Source organism: Onychostoma macrolepis, chromosome 07, assembly GCF_012432095.1.
Source record: "Onychostoma macrolepis isolate SWU-2019 chromosome 07, ASM1243209v1, whole genome shotgun sequence".
Lineage (NCBI taxonomy): Eukaryota > Metazoa > Chordata > Actinopteri > Cypriniformes > Cyprinidae > Onychostoma > Onychostoma macrolepis.
Genome location: NC_081161.1, coordinates 25,888,983 through 25,914,629, shown reverse-complemented (window position 1 = coordinate 25,914,629; position 25,647 = coordinate 25,888,983). Strand labels below are relative to the sequence as shown.

General features: G+C 36.5%; 1 protein-coding gene across 6 annotated transcripts; it reads right to left on the bottom strand.

The window, feature by feature from the left end:
• Positions 1-17: 17 nt before the first annotated feature.
• On the bottom strand, positions 18-25,599 carry abcc12 (ATP-binding cassette, sub-family C (CFTR/MRP), member 12). 6 transcript variants are annotated; one of them, XM_058781395.1, is made up of 32 exons: positions 24,366-25,599; positions 22,383-22,597; positions 22,193-22,248; positions 21,913-22,058; positions 21,525-21,671; positions 21,160-21,307; positions 20,610-20,846; positions 20,244-20,417; positions 19,989-20,136; positions 19,742-19,890; positions 19,156-19,263; positions 18,599-18,793; positions 18,414-18,485; positions 18,196-18,320; positions 17,028-17,100; positions 16,713-16,916; positions 15,713-15,847; positions 15,447-15,543; positions 13,461-13,526; positions 13,259-13,348; positions 13,055-13,158; positions 12,763-12,945; positions 12,211-12,437; positions 11,946-12,083; positions 11,027-11,216; positions 10,834-10,923; positions 10,539-10,728; positions 10,117-10,276; positions 1,507-1,585; positions 843-956; positions 600-764; positions 18-519 (listed from the first exon to the last, which is right to left on the bottom strand). In XM_058781395.1, exons 3-32 carry the CDS (start codon positions 22,235-22,237, stop codon positions 427-429), a joined length of 4,092 nt encoding a protein of 1,363 aa, XP_058637378.1. In that variant the 5' UTR covers positions 22,238-22,248; positions 22,383-22,597; positions 24,366-25,599; the 3' UTR covers positions 18-426. The 6 variants fall into 6 exon arrangements, with proteins under 6 accessions (XP_058637378.1, XP_058637379.1, XP_058637380.1 ...); XM_058781396.1 differs by lacking the exon at positions 24,366-25,599 and adding an exon at positions 23,571-24,338; XM_058781397.1 differs by lacking the exon at positions 24,366-25,599 and adding an exon at positions 23,587-24,338.
• Positions 25,600-25,647: the final 48 nt, after the last annotated feature.

Genomic DNA, 25,647 nt, shown 5'->3' with positions numbered 1-25,647 from the left:
AGCTTACAAGAGAGAAACACAGCTTTATTTGTGCATTTTATGTCTGTTTCATAGATATAAAAATCAAATAAATATTTTAAATATGTACATTTGATGAACCTATGAAAAATGATGGAACATTTAAACTTAGTCTATAAGTGTTGTGGCTATAAGTAAATAGATTTTGAAATCCAGTCTCGGTAAGATACAAAATATAAAGATCACAGTAGACATATAAAGCACATGAACAAAAATGTGCAGAGCCCATTGAAGTTTTACAAGGAAATTACACTAATAATGTGAAGCTCAAAAAAGTGCAATGTGTTTTTAATTATAAATGTTAAGTTCTGTGGCCCTGTGACCCCCTTTTAGAAAAACAATTGCCCCCCAGTTTGTATGCTCTGCCGCAGACTCTTGCAACAGTGTGAAGGTCTATATGTGAGTGCTTCATGAGTTCACTTGATTAGCTGCTGCTAGAAGTGATGCAAATAAAGAGTTCGGCCTCTGTATCAGGTCCTGTGGTGGATCAAACTCAACCACCTGGAGGAAAACATAAAATTAGGCTTATTTAATGATGCTATTATATATTTACAATATATATGTTGTTTGCAGTGGATCACCTTGCCCTGGTCCATGACGAGTATGCGGTCGCTCTCCAATACCGTGTTGATTCTGTGGGCGATTGTGAGCATAGTGCAGTGCTGGAAGCCATCTCTGATGGTGTGCTGGATCATGCTGTCAGTCTCAGAGTCTATAGACGCTGTCGCCTCGTCCAGTAGAATGATCTATGAACACAATTTTATCAGACACTTCAAGAGCAAGGAATATTTTCGATGGGATTCTGGGTGTGTTTGTGTTCTTACTTTTGAATTGCGAAGGAGCGCTCTAGCCATACACATGAGCTGCCGCTCTCCGACCGAGAAATTCTCTCCATTCTCCACTACTGGAGAGTGCAACTTCTCTGGCAGCTTAGCAATCTACGAGAGAGAGAGAAAGAGAGGTGTGGATGATTTAACACCTGAATGCCTGAGTGTTTCTTTTATATTCTATGGCTATTATATTCTATTGCTGTTTCTCTATTCTTTTTTATGTTACCATGGCCCAAAGTCTGAAAGGTATTGAGAGGAATTTAAGCAGATGTTACGTCTATGTTTCATCACTATAGTGCAGCTCACACTAACATGCCCACTCTTATATTGTGATTTTTCTTTGCTCTCTCAATAAATTATATCCTCACATAAAAGGCTAGATTAACTTAATGATGTTTGAGCTGCTCCTTGTAGAAACCGTGACTGTTGAAATCACAATGAAATCATGGCACCCCACGGATCACCTGAAAGCTAACTTTATCATAATAAGTGAATGGAGTTATAGTGCCAATTGATCAAATGCCAAATACTTATATGAAAAGGTTTTGTTCATCAAGTTTGAAACTTCGGAAGCCTGTAGCTGAAAAAGTGTGAGCATCCGAGCTGTTTTCTGCTATGTGAAACATGTATTGCTTGTAGGCCTCATTCAAGTCTTTACCGTGTCCTTCATGAAGGTCTTTTCTAAAGCAAGCCAGAGCTCCTCATCTTTGTAGTTGTTAAAAGGGTCCAGGTTATACCTGTATAAAGTAAACACACAAAGAAAACACTTTGAAGTCACCATAAAATCTAAATCAACAATAATATTTTTTTTGAATGGAATGTTGCAATGTTTATTTTAAATGATTTATCGGTGCAAATCGTTATTTTTTAAAGTTAACTAAAATGTATTGTTTGAAATTATTTATATATATATATATATATGTGTGTGTGTGTGTGTGTGTGTGTGTGTGTGTGTGTGATATAAAAAAAAAATTTAAGTATTTTATTTTTGCCAAGGCAACATTTCTCATTTTCATTGAGTTTAACTTGATGTGCTAATAATTACAACTAAAACAAAAATGAATTAAAATTATATGGACATATTTATAAAAAAAATAATAATAATAACAATGTAACAAAAAAGGTACTTGAAAAGTACTTGAATGTTTAAAAGGCAGTATATATGAAATTAGTGTTAATTTTTGTTTTCAACAAAAAACATCTTTTTCACTATTAACGATACAACGCGTCTAAATTCACCCGGCTGCCCGGAGCGCATGCGATCTCGCGATATTACTCCTTGGGGTGAAAAGCGGTCTCGCGATATCAGTATAAAGTTGAGTTTGTGGTAACACCTTTAATGGTGCTTGCATTATATTGTTCGGTCTTTTATTGCATGTGCTGTTTGTTTGGGTTTCATTTGGGAACGCGTAAAAAGTCTGACGCGCTTTGTGTTGCACTCAGTGTTAATTTTGACAGCAAATTTTGATTTAGTTTTAGTCATAGTCCTTTGACTAAAATACCATTTAGTTTTAGTCATATTTTAGTCATTTGAATTGTTTTTAGTTTTAGTCAGGTTTTAGTCGACTAAATCTACAGTAAATTTAGTCGGCTACAATCTAATGGGTTTAGTTACAGTGCATTTATTAAGCATTTCTCAAAAATTTCAAACTCGTTATATAGATTTGATATTAAGGTTTTATCATGATAGACACCGATTTAACTGCGGTGACACACAACATGCCTTTATGTTGTAAATAAAAACCACTTCTCATAAACAAGAACATGGTCTTCCTTTTAATGAAATACCAATGGTTATATAGGCTAATTATGCATTCTTTGTAGCAACTTGTTTGCCATATTCTTCATTCTTTCAAGCAGACATATTTATTTCTATAAATAAATTTAGATTAATCTTTAGAGCTACTAAGGTTTTTCAGTCAAGAGCAGTGAATGATTTTCTGTCTTTCTTCTGTTGCTTGATTAACATCAATGCCACAGACAACAGCAACTTAATTAGACTACTATCCCTTTAAAACCGAATGCACAGCTGCAATGGATGCATTGTACTGATACACGTTCTCCCTACTGTTTACGTTCACTTAAGACGTAATCGACTGTGTTTATGTGAATGCTCGTTAAAACGGACAATTCGGCATGATTTCGTGTGTATTTCTCCGTTCATGCGACGCGAGACTGTACTCGCGCGCTGTGAGACGCGCTTTCTGTGTGTGTATGCCTCAGTGTCTGCGCTCAGAAAACCGGACCGAATCGAGTTCTCTCTTGCGTCGTCAGATTTATCCATATGTCTGCTCTTCTCTAACTCCCACATATTGACATTTTTGAACGTTTTATGAGACGTGCAGCAATGTATTATAGCTTATGTCCTGCCGGTTCATATGTATGCATCTAACCAAGCTACGCAGCAGATTCGTTCTGAATGAATCTCTTCCCGAATCGTCCCTCCCTAACATTTTCGTCTCGTTTTTATTCGTTGAGGAACATGTCAATAGATTTTTGTCATTCAAAAAGAGTTTTCGTTCGTCATCGTCTTGTTGTCGTCGGTGAAAAAAAAATGTTGTTGACCACAATTATGACCAAAATTATTCGTCAACGAAATTAACACTGGTTGCACTGTTATCATTTACAAGCGTGGCGCGCGTCTGCATCTCAGCAGCGCGGTCCACAAACTCTTCCTCTGCATATGCTGTGAGTTTATTCATCTGAGAAAACAGTGTGCGATATCTCACTAGCAGTGGCGCCTCCAAGGGGGGGCCAGGGGGGGCCACGGCCACCCCTAAAATGACACTGGCCACCCCACTGCCCCCCCCCAAACAGAAAGAGTTTTTTTTAGAATAATATATATTTTTTTACATAAATTAACACGGACATTGACGAAACACTACATTAAAAATAAATATAATAAACTTGTATTATGTGTACCGTAGAGTTCGCTCTCAACCCCTCCCCCTCTTTACCTGCGTTGCGGCGAGAGACTTCGCGCGCTCACACAGCCGCACTATCGAAGCATACTGCAGCACATGGTCTGTTCAAGTTCGAGAGATGCAATCAACGCGGGAGAAACTTACAAGTAAAACTTCGTTTTCGTATGTTATATAAAACTTAGTTTATTCTGTCAAACTCACATAATACAATACTGTTTGGCTATAGATTAGGCGTCACTAAAGCATTAATTACGAACTGATCTAAGTTTTTATTAGATTAATATTACTCGGGGCTCTACAGTGCGACCATTTCAGTTGCATTTGAGGCTGAAAACTAGACTACTGAGTGCGACTATGAAAAAAATATTTAGGAGAAACGTGCGACTGACTCAAATCAGCATATTTGAGTTTGCGCTGAAGGAGCTTCAAAGGTTTCTAACATACTCAGTGGCTGCGTTGAGTAATGTAGCCTATCACTTACTGACCTATCCACTCATTATAACAAACAACGCGAAGACGGACTGTAAATTAGATTCACTGTGCAGTGTAAGGAGCTGATTATAATAGAGTTTTGTGAGATTGCAAACTAAGATGAGTGACAGCTTTTAATGATTATTAAGGGAGTTTGCAAATGTGATGGATTTAATACAACAGTTCATTAAACAAGAAGTTAATATTAATTTAAGTGACTTATATTTTCTGACTACAACAGTATTGCCTTATTTTGCTCTATTTGGTCAACGAAAATAGTTTCCGACAAAGTAACAGCTGAGTCACAAGATCTCCATTCAAACACAGCTGTTTTGTTTATGCATGAGCTGCGTTTTTAAACGAATCTAGTGTCAATAAAGACAGTCATGTACTTCGTTCCTGAATGAATCAGCAGTTCAAACGAATCAAATAAATGAATGATTCAGTGATAAAATCAGTGACATGCCGCCACCTGCTGGCAGTTTTAGTTTAATTTTTAAAGTGTATTTCCTGTTATTTAAATAATTTAATATTTCTATATTCAAAATGTTATATTTAAAACATTAACCTCAACATGAATTTATGAATTTAATTGCACTCTCAGCTTCATTAAACATTTGAAAATACACCTACAAGCCACTTGTGTGGTCTTCTGTGCCACCTCTGTAGTACAAATTTATTCCTTAAATACTGATTGCATTTGATTGATAACTTATTGTTATTCTACTTTTTATTCTGTTGTTTTAATTAGAAATGTTAAAAAGCTTATACATTTTTGAAGATGACATACTTTTAATAAAGTTAGAAAAATGCCATTACAAAGGTAAAAACAAAATTCCCTGTAAATCACTTTAAGGAGTCAAATATCACCTCGTAATGGGATTTTTAATTATTGATTAGAAGGTGCTCCTGAATTTTGACCGTACTCGTAAAAAGAAAAGTAAGTGTAGAGCCCTGTTACTCCATGAGTTGATATGTAAATTATTGCAGATTTGGGCAACATTTAATGCACTATCTTTGGCTCTTAAAGTCACATATGTAGAACAGTTTTTGTTACCCAGACAGACAAGTAGTATTTTATTAATTTATGTCTGACAACAGAAACAGAAAATATTTAAATTAAGCACTGACAGCATATTTCCACAAAAATGTAGGGTTTATGATAAATAATCGAAATGAAGAGGAAAGCAGTCAACATCCACCTTCTTCAGCAAAAGGTCTGTAAATTCTGAGAACATTTAGGGCTTAATTTACTGCAACAGTCAGTGTACCAATTGTTTTGATGAAGTGATGGGTTAAACATCTATGCTTCTTGTTTACTTTTACTCTCATTTGAAATGAATTTGCACTCCAAATAAATATGAGGGTACTTGCAGTTGAATTGCAGAGCGACTTTTTTTCTGTTTTGCTCCATACAGATTTTTTTACATTTTGCTCTGTATAGTAATAGCCTACTGAACTTTATATGCACCTAGAATTATTGGTAACACCAAAAATTATTGTCTGCCATTAGATTTAGGCATGCAACACTTTTTTGAATTGTGCCACCCTAACATTTTATACTGGCCCCTTTCGGCCACCCTATAAAAAAAATCCTGGAGGCGCCACTGCTCACTAGACTTATAAAGTAAATATTTTAGAAACCTATGCCAGCACAGGAGAATACATCAACATATTTTTTATGTGCTTGCGATTTCAAAATAAAAGTTTAAACCCTTGCTCTGAGTTTGCATGTGACCAAATATTAAAATGATTATGGATTTAAATGTCATTGAATCAAGCTGTAAAGTGAAACATCACCAGGCCGCTGGCGCCCTCTGCAGGTATTTGTTATAAACTTATCATACGTAATGTATTTAAGTTAGTTATGTTCATATTATATAGTATAGGCATATTACTTTATGTATTTTAAGTGTTGTTCAATAAAACTATGTAATTACTTGGTTTTGATACTTTATTCAAACCAGTTATTATTGTCTCATCATTAGTTTAATATATATATATATATATATATAAATGTAGTCATACTGAAGCCTGTGTATCACTTAGGTTTATTCTTATTACTTAAAAATATCAGATTACTCAATTGTCAAAATAATCAGTAGATTACTTGATTACCAAAATAATTGTTAGTTACGGCTCTAGATTAGTTTAAATATTTCAAAATATAACTACATTTTTTTGCGGAGCTCAGCGTCTTGCTTTTTGTGATTAAAAGACAAATATTTTGTCATTGAAAATTTCTTAAAAATAGTATTAAAGTATTGTCTCGTTCTAGTGAACTAAGCATCTTTATTTTGTCTCATCTCACGAGCTAAACGTATTGTCACACCCCTAGTGTCCATGAACGTGATATAGCTCATAATTTTCCAAATGTATGATGAAGCTTTACTCTTCAGGTTAATCATATATTCATGAAAGAAAATCACTTTCAATAAGGAAATTGATAAATTTGCCATAGTATCCTTTCAAATGTTAAAGTTGCCACAGCCATTGCATGCTTTGCATGTGCTGCATGTTATTTGTACCATTTTGTTTTATTCATTTATTTATTAGAATTTGAAAGATAATAATGATATTGTGATCTCTGATTTTAGTCCTTGAAAACCAAAAAAAGTAGTGCTTAAAGTCTTGAAAGTCCTGGAATTTCATTTTGCAGTTTCTGTACGAACCCTGAAAGAAAACATAAAATTAAAAATATTTAAAAATATTAATAAAAGTTATAATACACTCTCAGAAATAAAAGTACCCTTTCAAAAGGTACACCTTTGTACTGTATTCACCCCTAAAAGATACATATTAGTACCTAAAGTGTGTATATTAGTACACTGTGAAAGGGTACCACCCCATTGACAGCTTTTGTACCTTTTTTTCTGAGAGGGTACCATATCAATAATACTAAAATTACACTGCTCTTCACTGATGACGTGCACGAATGAATGCTGGGCAAAAAAGTTGTCCAGTAACCAGACCAGTTGCATTCCCTCAAGCAACCGTGTTACTCATGTGAAAAGGTCACAGAAATTAGCAGACAGCAACAATCCAAATTAAAGCTGCAAGCAGCGATGAATGGACCCTCGCACCCGGGCTCACTGCTGACCGGTTGCTTCAGGGAGAGAGGGAACGGTGAGCAATATGCATTTAAAAAGGCAAACATAGAGGAATATGTCAAAGTTATTTATATGTGCCAAACCTGCTGCCAGCTGGTGGCACTATGTCTATAACTGAATATTGGCATGTAGATGTCTTCAGGGCAGCACTTTTATCAAACATATGAAGTTTGATGCAGATTGAAAGTAGTATGTTTGAGTTACTATTAAGCATGACATTTCCTATTGCCAAAGGTGGCGCTATGATTATAACTGAATATTGGCCTTTAGGTGTCTTCAGGCCATGACTCTTACCAAACATGTGAAGTTTGGTGCAGATTGGACATTGCATGTTTAAGTTAGTGTAAAACAAGCCATTTCCTGTTGCCAGCAGGTGGCGCTATGATTATAATGGGATTTTGGCCTTTAGATGAGTTCAGGCCCGGACTCTTATCGAACTTGTGAAGTTTTGTGCAGATTGGACATTGCATGTTTAAGTTAGTGTAAAACAAGTAATTTCCTATTGCCAACAGGTGGCGGTATGTTTATAACTGAATATTGGCCTTAAGATGTGTTAAGACCATTACTCTTATAAAACGTGTGAAGTCTGGGACAGATCGGACATTGCATATTTAAGTTAGTGTGAAACAAGTAATTTCATGCTGCCAGCTGGTGGCGCTATGTATATAACTGGAAATTGGCATGTAGATGTCTTCAGGCCAGCACATTTATCAAACATATGAAGTTTGGTGCAGATTGAACATTGCATGTTTAAGTTAGTTTAAAACAAGTAATTTCCTGTTGCCAACAGGTGGCACTATCACTATAAATGAATATTGGCCTTAAGATGTGTTCAGGCCAGGACTCTTACCAAACATGTGAAGTTTGGGGCAGACATTGTGTGTTTAAGTTAGTGTGAAACAAGTCATTTCCTGTCACCAGCAGGTGGCGCTATAATTTTAACTGAATATTGGCCTTTTGATGTGTTTAGGCCAGGACTATTATAAAAGGTGTGAAGTTTGGGGCAGATAAGACATTGTATGCATGAGTTACAACAACTTCCTGTGTCATGGTATTAATAACATGTTTTAGTACTTAGTAAGTGTTGCTAGCATGTTTGACCATTATTCTAGCATGTTTAGCACACAATGGCATAATTTACAGTGTTGCTAAAAGTGCATCACTGTGTAAAACATGTCACTTCCTGTTGTCAGTAGGTGGCGCTATCACATATAACCGAATGTGAGCATGTAGATGTCTTCAGGCCAGGACTGTAATCAAACATGTGAAGTTGGAGGCAGATTGGACATTGTATGCCTGAGTTACAACAACTTCCTTTTTGATGGAGTTAGTAGCATACTTTAGCACTTAGCTAAGTGTTGCTGACATGTTTGAGCATGTTGCTAACATGTTTAGCACACAATGGCATATTTTAATGTGTTGCTAATAGTGCATCACAGTCTAAAACATATCACTTCCTGTTGCCAGCAGGTGGCGCTATGACTATAACCAAATACGGGAATGTATGTGTTCAGGACAGGCCTCTTATCAAACTTGTTAAATTTGGGGCAGATTGAACACAGCATGCCTGAGTTACAGCAACTTCCTGTTTCACTGCATTACTAGCATGCTTTAGCACTTAGCTAAGTGTTGCTAGCATGTTTTAGTATGCTTGTAGCATGCTGCCAGCATATTTATCACTTGTTGACACTTTTTAATATGCACCTAGGAGTCCATTACAGTGTTAAACATGTCACTTCCTGTTGCCAGCAGGTGGCGCTATGACTATATCTGAATATGAGCATGCAGATGTGTTCAGGACTGAACTCCTATGAAACGTGTGAAGTTTGGGGCAGATCGGACATTGCTTGCCTGAGTTACAGCAACTTCCTGTTTCATGGCGAAACATCAAACTTTGTCAGGCCCCCAGGGACTCTAGATCTTCGCAATTTAACATCGCAAAGGCCTTATGATGACACTCAGCAAATTTGAAGACGATCCGATTAAAACTGTAGGAGGAGTTTGTCAAAGTACGAAGCCTGGAAATTGCAAAAACTGCACAAAAATCGAACAGGAAATTCAAAATAACGTACTTCCTGTTGGGTTTTGGATTTTGTACCAAGAGGCTTTTTTATAGGTAATGGTGTGTTACACGTGTGTACCGATTTTCGTGCATGTACATAAAACGTAGCTCGAGGCGCACTCTTTTGAAATATTATAGGTGGCGCTATCGAGCCATTTTGCCACACCCACTTCTGAAACCCATATCAGATGTAAATTTTCGCCATTTCTGACCCGTCTGCAAAGTTTCATGAGTTTTGGAGCATGTTTAGGCCTTCCAAAATGCGATTCACTTTGGAGAAGAAGAAGAAGAAGAAGAAACGGAGCAATTCCAAGAGGGTCCTCGCACCTCGGTGCTCGGGCCCTAATAAATTCCAGATAGACAAAATTAAGCCCTACCCTTTTTTTCAGTTTGAGTAGCCATTTTACTTCGATTTACATCAGTAACAATTTCTGGTTCATGCCAACTATAGTGACTATTTTTATAGTGACCACAAAATGTACAAGATTATAATACACAAAATATGTAGATTAAGGTTCTAAGTATCAAAGATCACTGCCAATTTATTTTTCATAATTGCATAATCCTTGTAATAGCTAATTAATTTTTGCAGTTGTGATATTTCACAATGGCTGTTGTAAATTTCAGTTTCAAGTAATTTTAATTGAGGTGATTCACTGGTAGAATAAGATAGTGGAAGAGTTGAAAGGTTGAGAGGTCACCTGACTGTGCCGATGAAGAGTACAGGATCCTGTGGTATGACGGAGAGTTGGCTGCGAAGATCACTCAACCCCAGCTTGCAGATGTCCACATCATCTATAAATATAGTGCCCTCAGCCGGCTCTGCCAAACGGAACAATGCCACACCCAGAGAGGACTTCCCTGAATCAGAAAGAGAAAGAGAGGGTCAATGAATGATCAATTTCAGAAAGATCTGGCAGAACATCCTCATTCATATTGCAAATGCTTTTACTGATATGCACAAGCTGCTTTATGCATTTTATCAAGGCAACAACATATTTTAGTACATAACTTTCCATTTCTGAACTTAACCCAGGTAACTGTCGATATTAACTTATGACAATAATAAGAGAAAATTAAACGTAAAAATTTAAAAATCTTAAAAAATAAGATTCTCTCTCACCAGAGCCAGTGCGTCCCACAATGCCGACTTTTTCCCCTGGTTTAATATTTATGTGGAGATTATTGAGGACTATGGGCGTGTTGTCCCTGTATCTCATACTGTAGTTTTTAAAGGTAATGGCGCCCTCCTGTGGCCAGCCGGCGGGAATATTCGCTTCCTTGACACTTCGTGGAGCCTCTGATACACAACTCTACATCACACAAGCATGCAGGGGTAAGAAGAAATCAAAACTATCTTCTAAACTGAATATGAATGCATGATATACTGAGGTAAGCTTAATGTTTAAGTCTCGTACCGTAATATACTCCAGCAGCCTCTCTACACTGGTAAACTTCGCCTCCACCTCCGTGGACAATCTCACCACAAACTGAAGGATTCCTGTCAACTGCAATGACAGAAACGCAAGAAACGTGCTCAGACATCTAGTTGAATATGACATAATATAAACTTTCATTTGTTAACCTACTGTTCTAGTCTGTGAGAGTTACCTGTATTGTATAAGATAAGGCCAGGCCCTTTTGAGAAGTGTTTATGGCCTCATTGGAGCTGAGCACTACAAAAAGTGCCACTATCAGAGTAACAGTAGCAGACAGGAAGTCTAACCAAAATGACAGCCAGCGATTCCCACAATTATACAGCATGAAGTGGTTTGAGTTGATGTCACTCAGCATCTTAAACCTGTCATTGGAAACACAAACGATACGTGACTCTCAATCCATTGGTTTGTTTTCTACGTTTATTTAATGTGAAGTCAATATACAGTCAGTTGAACAACTAAACAATTAGTGACAGCTTCTGTGTGAAGAACAAAAAAAAAATTCTTAACTTTTTCTACTGAGTTCTCTTCAATAGCCATAGATCGTATGGCATAAATGTAAACTATACAACAGTTAGTTCTGGTCCTTGAATCTATTTGGCCGTATATGGTCCAACAGCACCGGGTCTTTTTAGAGTCTATTTCTGAAAGTTACATCATTACACCAGTAGGTGGCAACACACAGCTGTCTTTGAGTCATAGACTCAACTGATTTGATTTAAAAAAAAAAAAAACTAATTCTGTTCTGGTTTCATTGGTGGAGCAGAAACAGATGAAGTAACTGGCAATATTGTGTCTAAAATGTAAGTTACAATTCAATTTCGGTTTCAATATTAACTGGACTGTTGCATAAAAGCAATATCCCACTTGTAATCATGTTGCTGGTCTAAATATTAACACTTATGCTTGCCTGCTATTGCTTAGGTATGCTGTATTCTGAGATGATTCATCAGTGTCATAATGGTGATTCATATTTATTTTGGCAAGTACCACAACATGTATTGTATGACTTTTTTTTTTTCTTTTTTTAATATAAATGAATATCTTAATATATTTTCATAGATCCAAATATATTGACAGTGATATCTTACTGTTCAATGTACTGCTTTCTTTTGTCATAAGCATGGATGGTGCTGAGTCCCTGTATGGTCGAGGTGGTGAGAGAGATCCAGGGAGATCGACTCACATTCTCCATCCTCTTCATCTGGCGAATGCTCCTTTGGAAAACACTAGGGCAAAGAGAAAACACAGATGGGTTATATATTTCATGCCATTGAAACCTGTTTGGTGAATCAGTGATTGTGATGAAAACAAAATCTCATCTTATGCTGTTAAGGTTTAATGTTTATGTCTCACTATAGGATTGTGGCAAAGATGACTGCGAGAATTGCCACGGCGATCAGGAGGTATGGGAACACTACGCAGATGGTGAGAAGGGTGAAAGTGACGATCAGACAGAACTGTAAAAAGTTCTCCATGTTGAATGGCAAAACTGAATCAACCTCATCTTGGTCTTTACTGAAGCGGTTCACCAGGCGGCCAGTTGGAGTTGTGTCAAAAAAACTTATTGGGCTGCCAAGGATCTGATGAAAAGTACAGTCACATGGTATCAAAATGTTGCAGTTCTCATTTTACAGAACAAATAGTAGCACAATGCTTGATCACTTCAACTTAAACTTGATCACTCACATTATAATAACAAATTCCTTTGCCATGAACCAATAACAATAAATTAAAATTCTAAAAAAAAAAAAAAAAACAGTACAGGAATCATAGTAAATTAATCTACTATATCACTAATATATTATTAATACAATCCCAATTTCTGATAAAAATTTTCATAATTACAGTGGAAAAATAGTGGAAATATCTTATTATATGGGGTAATCTGCTAATAATATATCGTACCCGTTTGAACATGGTGTCATGCAGTTTGGAAGAAGCATGCAAAGTGACTTTAGTGAAGGCGTAGCCCTTGGCAATACACAGCAGCACCATAACAACAATAATAATGCCATAAATCATTTGGTAGAATGGCAGGTCTGGATTCTCTGAGATATTACCACTGCTTGATGAATTACTACTGCTGTTCTATAAGAAAAGACAGAGAAAACCGTGATTTGATAGCAAGATGGTAAGGTCTTGATGAGTCACATGAATGTGTGTGTGTGTGTGTGTGTGTGTATTTGTATGTATTTACCCCTGATCCCTGTTGTAACCAGTAACTCAGCCACCAACTGCTGAAAACAGACGATCCCACGAGAAGAATGAAGAAAAGAATAACAATGAACAGCAGTAAATACCCTACAAAGGTATATAGACAAAGATAAAGGTATAAATTAGAAACAGTGTTAACAGCATTTATAAAGTACAAAGAGACAGAGCTAGAGAAGGAAGAAAAAACCTCCGGCAGCTTTGCAGTATTCGTGATAAGTCCTCCACGTAACTGAACCTTCAAGCGACACTTCTCGTGTTACTAACTGATCCTTTTTCCCTGTGACACACATACAGACCATTGTGTGATTCAAAGTTAACCGATATGAATATAGTGGATATTTTCTTGATTATATTGTGATTATATATTGTGAATGTTTTCTTTTATCTACCTTTTGTTTCTGTGGAGTCTTTGGGTAATTCATTTGTTACATGTTTCTCATCAGACATATCAAAAGCTATCAACAGAAAAGAAAGAGAAGTTTTAAGCAGATGTCTGTTTTACCAAAACAATTATTCATTACATTTAATGATAATTAGCAGGCGTAGGGACTGCATATTTAAACTGTAACATCTCATACAGCGCTCAAGTCACATGAAAACAAATTTGGCACAATCCTCCAGCCTTATATCTATCTGTAAAACACAATGCTGAACTTAAAATGTTCATACAAAACTTTTAATTTATATGGAAGCCATGATGCTTTGTTTAGACAATCTTTTAATCACGTTCAGCTATTATTTAATTATGTGACCCTGGACGACAAAACCAGTCTTAAGTGTCAATTTTTCAAAATTGAGAATAATAAAAAATTAAGTTTTGATACATTTACGGTAAGAAATTTACAAAATATATCTTTACTTAATATCCTAATGATTTTTGGCATAAAAAAAAAAATCGATAATTTTGACCCATACAATGTATTTTTGGCTATTGCTACAAATATACCCCAGCGACTTAAAGGTGTCATAGGTGATTGTCTTCAGAAACATTTTTTGTTATTCTGGTTAAAAGTCTCTTCACATCCTGATAGCAATCATTAAGTTGTGGTCTAAATGTATTTATGTGTATTTATATATTCTGTGGAAGGCCTAGGACCAAGAAACGTTTGTCCAATCAAAACGCTCGGTCTGAGCGTTTTAATTAACCTATTGGTAAGCCCCTCCCCTCAAACGCAGACTAGCCAATGGCAGTCGAGTATCAGTTGCACGGGGAGCGGAACTCGGACATCTTTAGGTTTCAGTGCCATAGAGAAACATTGAAAGATCCGAAGCTCGCATCGGTTTTATGGGGTTTACGCTTCAAAAATGATGACTGTAATATGAGACTTCTCCCGCTTACATCGTGATCTGTAAACCCTGGCTTCGAGTTACCCACCATATTTATTTTTAAATATTTGGTAAATCCCTCCATTGAATATTTAATTCCCATTTGGTGGCCTTCTGTGTCCAAAATTGTGCAAACCCCCGCATATTTTGCATGTCTAACTTAACACACCTGATTCATATAACCAGCTCGTTAGAAGAGAGCTCCGTGCATGAGCTGTGTTCCCACTGACATGCTCCCTACAAAGTGTTCATTGCTCCCTACTCCCTGAGCAGGGAAATCCGTTGAAGTTTATTTCACTTCAGAACATTCATTCACGGATTTGCACTGCGCAGGGTCTTACACACAGACGAAACTTACTAGATAAGTGTTAAGTGTGACATAATATACCTCTGTAAATAAATACAATTTAAATTCACGTCTCGCACACTTTAATGTCCTTTGTATGGAACATATACGCTCGCTTTGAACTGGAATCATGGCGGAATGTCTGGTCATGTCCACTTCGCAGGGCACTTATGACTTACGGTCGAACAGAACAACCGTCTGATGTGATAAGATATACATGTGCAGAGCAGGGAGGGTGCAAGGACTGTCATTGGAAACCGTTGATGTAGCCTATTGTAGTAATTTAATGTTGTCTCTGGTATTCTGCTCTTTGAGCGTATGTGCATTCAGGGGGCGTGGCTTTGGACCGCGATTGCAGGGAGGGCGGGACGTTCGCTTTCAGTGCTATCAGGCTAAAGTTAGCATTTTCCGAGATCTCCTACTGCACCTTTAAGACTGGTTTTGTGGTCCAGGGTCACATATTTCTTATAAAACATTTATAAAAGCCTATATAGATATATTTATAAATAAATTGCACTTATTTATTTCTTGTTATTTATTACAAAATAAAATTATCTCAGGAAAATATAATATGATTCACAGTAGTAGACATTTTTTAGACTTGGACAATTTGATTTGTTGTTGTTCTCTGACCTAAAGGGATCCAAAATGAAAGAAAAGTAGATTCTTTTAACTCTTGTTAATAACATATTTAACCACTAACCTGGATTTTCGATTCCGTTGACTTTGGGCTCATCTGGATTGGTCTCTTTAGAGTCATTGTGTTCAGCATGTGTTTTGGAATCAGACTCTGAATTTTCCTATATGATCCAAAAATGAAAATTAAGAAGAAATTCAGTGACACAAATCATTCCGTTCTCAGATTTAGTTTTTGCTTAGTATTGGAAACTGGTACATGTCAACATAAGTTTATTTTAATGGCCTATTTCATTGATAAAGCAATTGAAAGGAGTAAGTGAGAGTGGTTACATTGCTCTGTTCCATCTGGAAGTTGTTAATGAGGTGAGCGTAGCGGCCTTTAGATTTCATCAAATCACTGTGAGTCCCTGCCTCCTTTATCTCCCCATTATCCAACAGCAACACCTGATTACAAAACTCCAAATACTGCGAACACAACAGAGAGGAGCGCCTGATGACATCGGTTGAGATGAGCATGCAAAAAAATCTGGGAATTACTAATTAAAAGTTATGATTTTCAGATCATTATGTGGAGTTACACATTAAAGGCAGCTGTGCTGAGTAACACTGACTCACACAGTTGCTAAGACATGCCATGTGACGTGAGTCAACAAAAGGTTTGAGCTTTCTATAATGGTTAATTTTGTGAATGCACGTGAAAGAAAATGTGTTCCCGCCATTACATAATCAGAGAGGCAGGCTTATATGACCGTTTTCCCAACCCCAGGAGGTTATGCATTAAATGTATTACTACAATACCAATTAATCATTACTGTTTACATCATGAAACTGTCTACATGAGGTTTATGTGTATTTCCATGCATGTTTTATATTGTATCTTCTTCCAGGACAGTTAATACATTAACTTCACGTACACACAACTACAGCCTTTAAGCTCTGAAACATCTGATGACAAAAAGTAATGTATAACTCAGCAAAGATTATTTATCTAATGTCATTTTTGGAGCAGGTTTCTGTATACACAAGAACTGGTCAACAGTGTTTTAGATCAAATAGAATAATCTATATCATTAAAGAAACTGGCCTGATTTTAGCATTTGTAGCTTTTTTATTAGATAATATAATGTCTTTAAGATTTTATTGATAACCATGACTTTTCCACAAGCACCACTCAAAATTCCCTGATATTTTCATGTTTTCAGAAGCTACTGGGAATCATATCAATATGTTCTCTGGTAGGAGCAAATATTTACTCCACTAACAGTTCAAATCTTTCGAAGAGAAAAGAGGCTTGCAAAGCCAATGAACAGGACATAATGGAGCGAATTACCTGCAGTTGATGAGTGACCAGAATGACTGATTTGCCCTTCAGCTCTTTCTTGATGCATTCTTCAAATATGTGCTTCCCAACATGTGCATCAACAGCAGACAGAGGATCATCCAAAAGGAAGATGTCTTTATTAGAATACACTGCCCTGGCCAAACTGACCCTCTGCTTCTGACCACCTGAAAGATTAATACCTCGCTCTCCAATCTAGACACACACACACACACACACAAGTAATATTATCATACTCACATGCTATTTAACTGAATTCAATTATCTGATTAGAGTACTGTACGTTGGTAAAATGTGGAAACAGACCTCTGTCTGGTCTCCATATGGAAGTATTGCTAGATCAGGTTTCAGAGAGCAGGCATGAATAACTCTGGCATATCTAAAACACAGCAAGCATGTACCATATTTTATAGGATGCAGCAAATCAGTACAAAGGATCAATGTTCAACAACAAAAACAGCTAAGACTGACCAGAGCCAGAAATTTACCCCATCCAATAAAAGTCATTACAAGCAATAAAAAAACGCCATAAAGCAGTTCATTGTCGTCTTGGCATTAAAACAGGATCTGGTAAATTACATGTGTTAGAAAGGTGAGGGGCAACTTCCTAGAATGACAGGACTGACATGCAGGTAAATTAATACTTGCTATATTTGTAATTTCAAGATGAATGGGTCAGTGGTGTCTAAACTGTGTATGTCGGAGACCCGTTCACTAAATTTAGCTGTTCAGTGAAATAATGTAGAGTTTCATACTAAACTACTCTTCTTCTGTCTGTCTTGCAATCCCACCGCCTAATATTTAGATTTTGAGAGAATAAGAGTGCTCACATTTACCACTGTTTGGCCATTTTTGCAGGTGGAATCCAGTCATTTCAAGAGTCCACACAATCTGGAATTTTGTGTGAGGGTGAAAGACTTCCCTATGCAGATTTTGCAACAGGATGCTTGGTTTAAAGTGATTCTGTGTGAGCTGTGCTACATGCATCGCTACACTGTTGACAACAGACAATTGATCTTTTTTGGCTGCAATATTTTGCCAAGACTGTGGGACGCTTTTATTCATATATTAGCTAAATATTGTAGCTGAAAACCCATGACAAAATGAAAGGTGAAAGGCTGTGGTCATGAATAATTTCATTGCTTTAAGACATGACTGTACGTTCTCTTCTAAGTTCAATTTAGTGCTGCGTTTACCATTTTAAAACTTCCACTGCATTAATCTCTCCTCTTCTGGCCAGTAAAGATGCTGACATGATAGACTTGGTGTTGGCATTTGGCCTCCAGTAAAATGTCATAATATAACTTCAAATGTGGCTTTGTGGTTTAGTAAAGCTCTGGCAACCGCACTGCCTGTTTTGGATTGTAAAGTTTACTGAATAGAAGTGAACTCTACTGTCCATTTTTAAAAAACAAAAATGTAACTGTTGACCAAAGTCTTTGACCTGTTTAGTCTTTGATGTTTTTCATTTCACCTGGTTTGTTCAAATGGTTCTCCCATGAGGATATTGTCCCTTACAGTCCCGTGGAATATCCATGCTTGCTGGGAAACATATGCTAATGTTCCATTAGCTGACACAGACCCACTCAGAAGATGCATCTGCCGGAATAAATGATTATACTGTCAGTCACACCTCATCACATCATATCTGAATCTGTTCGTTAGGATGCAGAAAAGACGGAGGCACCACACCTGCTCAAGAATACTTGAAATCAGAGATGTTTTTCCACTTCCAACATTGCCACACACCCCAAGCAGACTTCCCTATAAATGAACAGAGAGATTCATTAGACTCTGCTGTAGTGCTAGAACACAACCCGAATGTTTATCAACTATTGGAATGGCATAACGTCCCATATAATATAGTCATATCACACCTTTGAAAGAGTGAAGCTGACATTTCTGAGTGAAGGTTTGAAGTCTGCATTTTCAGAGGGATCTTGAAGCTTCTCGGTCGAGTTCGTGGCATCTGGCAGGCTCCATGAGAATGAGGCCTTTTCCATGGCCAACGCTAAGTCCATATTCTTATCCTGTGTGAGATAACCTTTGGGGTTCTGTACCAACATGAGCTTCTGTAGAGATACAAGCATTAAATGTTTGGTTATTTGCATCGTACTGTCGAGAAAAATCAGGTTCATTCAAAATGTTCATTCAATGTAACAGACATGATCGACATGTCAGAGTATCAACCTACAGCGTGTGCAAAATACTCTGGAAATATGTTTCCTAAACACTTATCAGAGTCACTTGTATGAACGATATTTAAATCTTCCTCAATATGTCCTGAACTGATACCAGATTAGAGCAGATAATGGGGCCAAAGGTACAAAATCACAGGGAAAAGAGAATACCTTTTCAACAATGGTTTAGGTATAAAGGAGAGATATTTATCTTTGGTTTTGGATAAAATGTGAGAAACATGAAAGAGTCCAACCTTGAGTCTAGCGAGAGCCACTTTACCCTCAGCCACCGCTTTAACAGAAAATGGCAGCACACCCATAGACATCCTCATGCAGTTAAATACAGCAATGATAGTGTAGGCCTGTGGAGAAACAATAAGATGGTTAGAGATAACTCAACAGTATAAAAGTAATGAAGTTAAAATACTCAAATTTATATCTACAGTACCAAAAGTCCACTGGGGTCAGTAAGATTATATCGTCAGCATTTATTTGATCAAAAATACAGCAAAACAAATATACAGTAAAATATAACTTTTATTTCTATTAAAAAATATTTTAAAATGCAATTTATTCCTGTGATGGCAAAGCTGAATTTTCAGCAGCCATTACTCCAGTCAGTGTCACATGATCCTTCAGAAATCATTCTAATATGCTGATCTGGTGCTATTTTTGATATTTTTCAGAAGTCTTTGATGAATATAAAGTTTAAAAAAAAACAGCATTTAATTAAAAAGTAATAAAAGTATAAATTTTTTTCCTGGCATCAAACTTTTTGACTGGTAGTGCCTATTTATTAATTTAGCAGAATATAAACCGATTTTTGTTTTTTGCACTCACGGTAGAAGGAAGAAGAGGCAGGTTCAGTGCAGTGTGGACAATGAAGGTGAGGATGGTTGCTAGTGTGGGAACTATCGTTGTAAAGGAAGAGTTTAAACTCTGAACATAACCAGCCTTTTGTAATAGCAACTTCTCCTTTTTCCTGATATCTAGGTTTGAAAAAATAAGGTAGGAATAGATGAGTGAAAATGGAATGCCTATTGCATTCCATAGAGTCATGAGAAAATAAAATGGATGGATGGACAACCTGTGACTGTTTTTTCAAAAGACTCCTCCCATGCATACATCTTAATGAGTTTGATGCAGGTCAGGACTTCGTTCATAGTGCGAACACGTTTGTCTGTCACAGATACAGTCCGCCGTCTAAACATGCCAATCAGCCTGGCAATTGAGAACTACAGCGCACACATACAGACACACAGGGAAAATCAACAAAACATTACTGAGATGAGTAAATATCAAATACAGATCTCAAAACACCTTGCAGAAGAGAACAGCACACCTGTATTGGTAGGAAGATCAAGTAGACCAGAATTCCAATAATTGCTGTGTATCCCAGAATGACGCAGGCATATATGATACAAATGATCAGCAGGAACGGAACACACAGCAGAAATGTTCCAAACAAGACAGCCTCAAACATTCGATAGCCATCACTCGTCAACACATTTATCGTCTACACCATAGAGAAACAAAGCATTAACACAACAAGCTCTGTTTGTATTGTATGTAATTTAAGTAATTTAAAAGTGATTAGTAAAAAAGAACAAATAATCACAAATAAATCCCCCATCAAATAACCAATAACTAGATTCTACAAACGATAAAGTGATGATATTCACTGCTGAATCAACAATCAATAGCTTACCTCTCCTATACTAATGCTGGTTAGACTCCTGAGAGAGATGATTTTCTTGAAAGCGAGCATTGAGAAAGCTCCCTTTGCTCTCACAGCGGTTCGCAAGTTCAAAGCCCACAGGCATGATGCAAAATACGCCTTGCCAAATTCACCCACGAACAGGGCCACACACAAACCAACGCCATGCAACAGTGTAGATGACTCAGGCTGCTCAATGTAGCTCAGGATTTCATTTACTAAAATAGACTAAAATGTAAAAAAAATAACATTCAAACAAAAAAACATTATAAGAAATCATGCACACTAGATCAGAGGTTTTCACATTTAATTAGAACTATTTGCCTTTAGTACAATGGCAATATAAATTATTCAATGAAACAACTTTATAATAGCATGCTTACTTTTTTTCTCACAAAGTATAAATAGGTATTTATTTATACATGAAAAATATACAGTTGCTACTATATTTTTTGCAAGTGGGTCCCTCAAAAGGGTTATAATATGTTTTATTAATTTTTCAACTGAATGATGCTGTGTACTTCTAAGCCATTTTACATACCGGACCAACAAATGCTCCGAAAGCAAACAGGACAGAGATGAAGAATGACACTATAAATCTTGTCTTCTGGAAACGCATGACCACTGCAGGAAGAGATGCCTTCTCTAGACCCACACGGGCGACTTCCTCATCCCACAGTCTTTGGAGCCTGAACACAACAGAAATCACAAGTTTTTTCCCCCATTTTTTGAACATAATCCATTTCCCCACAAATACATTTTCCCAGACTGAAAAGACATCAGACAATGACTTGTGGTTTCATGTTCGCCAAGTGCTACACTGGAGCTACTCATTCTGCTGAGACTTCCTAAACTATGTTAAGATTGGAATGGAAAGCATATGAAGAATTTGCTTAATTGTTGTACCTCTCTCCATTGGCGTGGGCTCCATCATGAGGTGAGAGATAAAGTGAATCCTCATCTAACCGATTCCTAAAGAGCTTCCACATCATGGGTGTCATCCATGCAAATGATGTGAAGGAGAAGAAACCAGCATCATCAACTGGATGTGAGCTGTAAAAAGTTAGAAAATGCACATTTAAGATCACATTATGAATTTTTCAGATATGATATATGAATGACAGACTCATAAACACAAACACTGGGGCATTTCTTTCATTAGCAATAAAGAAAATAGATGTTATTTTAGTTTTTTCTCTGATTTATTGATGAAATGGACAGATCACTTTCAGTATTGATATAAAAAATATGTAATATGTTTATAATTTATTGAGAAATCTGGTGAATGTCTTACTTTGAGCCAAAACGGAATGGGATGAGGGTTTTCAAGCTTTGCTGGTACTTGTGCTTCTTAGGAGGAGGTTCTGGTTCCCTGTAATCTAGAACCGGAGGACCTTCAGGAAAAGCACTCATAACTGAAGCACTATCTCTTCTCTGTTTCTGCACAATAAGAGAGAAAAACAAAGAGATATGGATATCATCAAATAAAAGGGATTTTGAGTCAACAATATCTCATTAGAGGACAAATGTTTTGACAGAAAAAAAGGAAAATATACAGTCAGCATCTCACTTACAAAAGAAACTCCTTCCACATTCTGTTTCTCTGTGGAGTTCCTCATTTTTTCCGTTTCTGTAAGTTATTAATCAAGAACTTTACATGAACTTGAGGAAACATGAAATATAATGTCTCGAATGAATAAAAACAGTACCCTTTATGTCAAAAACAGTCATTCTAATATATTAATAGTAGTAAAAGTTACTTACCCTTTATCTGCTGTCTTTGTCTATGTACTGGTCAATGTATTTGTCAGGCTAATCACGAATGCTTTAATACTCTAACAAGCTTTAATGTCCTGACGCTGTAGCTGAGTTACATCACTGTTTTACCAGGCTCAAAGGTTAACATAAGCAGAGGTCTTGCCACTCCTCTGTCTCTCTCACCACCTGTCAGATGCTGCAAATTCAGTCTTTTTTTCAGCCTGTGAAATAAACCAAAGTCACTTTATAACAGCCCTGAGGAAACTAACTCTGGGTGAGAAGGCAAAGAAACAAGAAGTTTCTTTCACCTACTGTTTTTTTACGTAGTTGTTATGTTACTGTTGATGAGTGTCAGTCACCACAATTAAGGTCAAAACGAGTTACAGTTTCTATGAATACAAATTTTAACAATGAATTGGCAGACTCTAAAGCTTTTATTTCTCTCAGCAACAGAAAGGGCACTAGGGCAAATAACTTTAGCAATTATTTTAATAAAAGAAACACCGACCATTATTTGCATTCTTGACAACTTATTGAATACTTTCATCTTTTTATCAATCAAAATGTGAGGTCTGTCCTGTTTGTTTATATATTAACCATCATAACTTCTCAGTAGGTGATGGTGCACCTGACCTCAGTACAGGTCAATGCTGCTTTAAAGCCTCCTGAACTATGAACACTTATTTCTGACGAGTCAGTTTTGTTGACATGACAGTTAGCTAAGTTTACTATCCATTAACCTGCCCATGCACTGCGTCACATTACATTTATAATTAACACGGTGTAGATAAAATAATATTATCATTTTATAATTTCTTATTATCTTATCAATGGCTTATTCACACGTTCAAATGTTCTGGATTATTTTATGTAGCTGAACACAACAAAGAACAAAAAAGAAGCGTAGGCTCCCTGTCCAACAGCAGGCTAACTACTCAACATCTTGTAAACTGTGTAGTAAAAGGAAAATAAAACCAAATTCGGCCCAGGTTTTTAGACCAAGTCAAGTAACGTTATTACATACACTTGGCAGAGGAGTAGCAACACGTTTAATACCAAACAGTAGCAAGGCTACGTTTATATTTATAGAATACCAATGCTTTAATAATTTATTTGAATTATAATTTACTTATTATATTTTCATTAAACTTGTTTTATTGCATTACAAAAACAAACTCGCCTCTTGCGCATTACCGTTATCATAGATCACCTTTTTTCCAACAAATCCTCCTGCGCATGCGCTCTCGACATCCTGTCATTCATGCAGCAGTGCGCTGGACTGAAAGCGTTCAGAGAGCCCTTCAATATTCAGTCGTTTTAACTAATTCCTTCTCAACCGGAAAATCAAATGTTTGGTTCTGCTCCAAAAGATTCACGAAAAGCTATATTCATATTCACGAAAAATGACCGATTCAAAATAGCACATGATATTAGCTAGCATCGTCTAAGGACCGTGGACTAAAGGAAAATTATAAAAGAACCTGCAAGTGGAAATTGGGTTGCTGTCTCAAAATGGAGAATAGCTTCAACTTGGCAATACATAAATGAAAAGAAAAAGACTCGGCATAGGCTGTGGCTGCAGACATCAAAGCACGTCCGAAATAATCCAATAATTGCGTAACATCCTGTCTCTTTAGCATCCTGTCTAAAATGCCTTTATCTGATCTCGTTTTCCCCCAAAAAAATATCATAGATGAACCCTTCGCTCCATCTCTGCAGTAAATGATTTCATAAATGTCCCAAGAAATAAGCCTGGTAGGCTATAGTGATAAAAACTCAAGAATTCGTTCTAAATCATTAGATGTGATTTTATGGTGCTGTTGAATAGCTATATAGCCTATATTCTCTGAAACTCTCAAAACAAGTATTTATCATGCTCATGATCAATTATTAGCAATATAACATGCTGATATAAAATTCAGCTTTTTTTACTTATCTTTGTCTACGAGCAGATCCTATTTCAAAGAGAGAAAATTAAACAGAAAATACCTTGCATGACTTAAATCTTCTCATTTTTTCTGTCCAAAGAACACAGGAAAAGGGAATTTCCTCCTTTCATTTTGTGGCTAACTCGTGATACAGCATGTTTGTCTCCAAATCAAGCAGCAAGTGTTTCAGATACACAAGCCTTGGAGTTTGCTCAGTGATGCATGTTTTCCACAACAACAGCTCTGTGTCTACGGACCAAACCATGTGAAACTCTTGCTCACTTTCTCTGCTTTTCTTCGGTTGGAACTATAACAGAACATGAAGAATAAAGTCGGTCTCAAGATAAAAACTGTCCTATGAGTTTTTTTCACTCCATATACTGATTATTGCTTGTATGTGTTTCAACCAGCCATATCAATCCAATGAAAACCAAACTGCTGAAAAAGTAAAATCATTTGATGATATTGCATACAGACAGACAACTGTAACATATAGACAGTCAACAAGGCATATATAAAAATGCAGGCAAAGTAATAGAAACCGAATAAATAAACATATACATATAGAATAAGGGAGGTATTTGATATAATATTGTATGAATAGTAGAAAAAGGTTTGAATGGATTCAGACCAATGTAGATGTGTAAGACCACAAAAGTTATAAATCTATATAAGGGATGTGGTGATTTTTGTAGCAGCCAGAAGATGCCACTGAAATACTTTAAATGTACTTTATGTTGCACAATCATCACAGTGAGTCTGCATATAATTCAGCTGCAGTGTCCCACACTGTTGGAAATGGGTCATATCACGTACTGCTGTTTGTCTTATTCATTTTATGGAAGCTTATACATAAATCACGCTTTTGTTTGCACAATAAGTACAGTAGGACAGAACAGGTTGAACGTGCGCTTGGTAATATGATTGGAGGTTGTAAGAAGTCTGTTTTATCAGAGAATTGTATTTTACAGTGGATCATAATTTGGCAAATGCACTATTATAAAACAGCTTATTAAGTACTGATTGTGTTAGGAAATGTGACAGTTTAAAGCATTTTTCTCAGGAAATGTTCATATTTTCTGTTAGTTTAGATAAATATCAAACTGGTGTTGCTTGAGAACATCAGAATTAATATTTATTAATTGCTACATAGTATTGGTGGTATTTTTATTTAGCAATTAAACAGACCTTTTATAAGCTGTTATTTGAGGAATGACATTGATGCATGCTGAGACCATTATTTATGCAAAAAATGAAAATGAATCTTAATCTGAAACATTAGTTTAATTTGACCACTTGAGGACGCTGTAAAACAAAAGGCTCCTGATTTTAGCCCTATTATT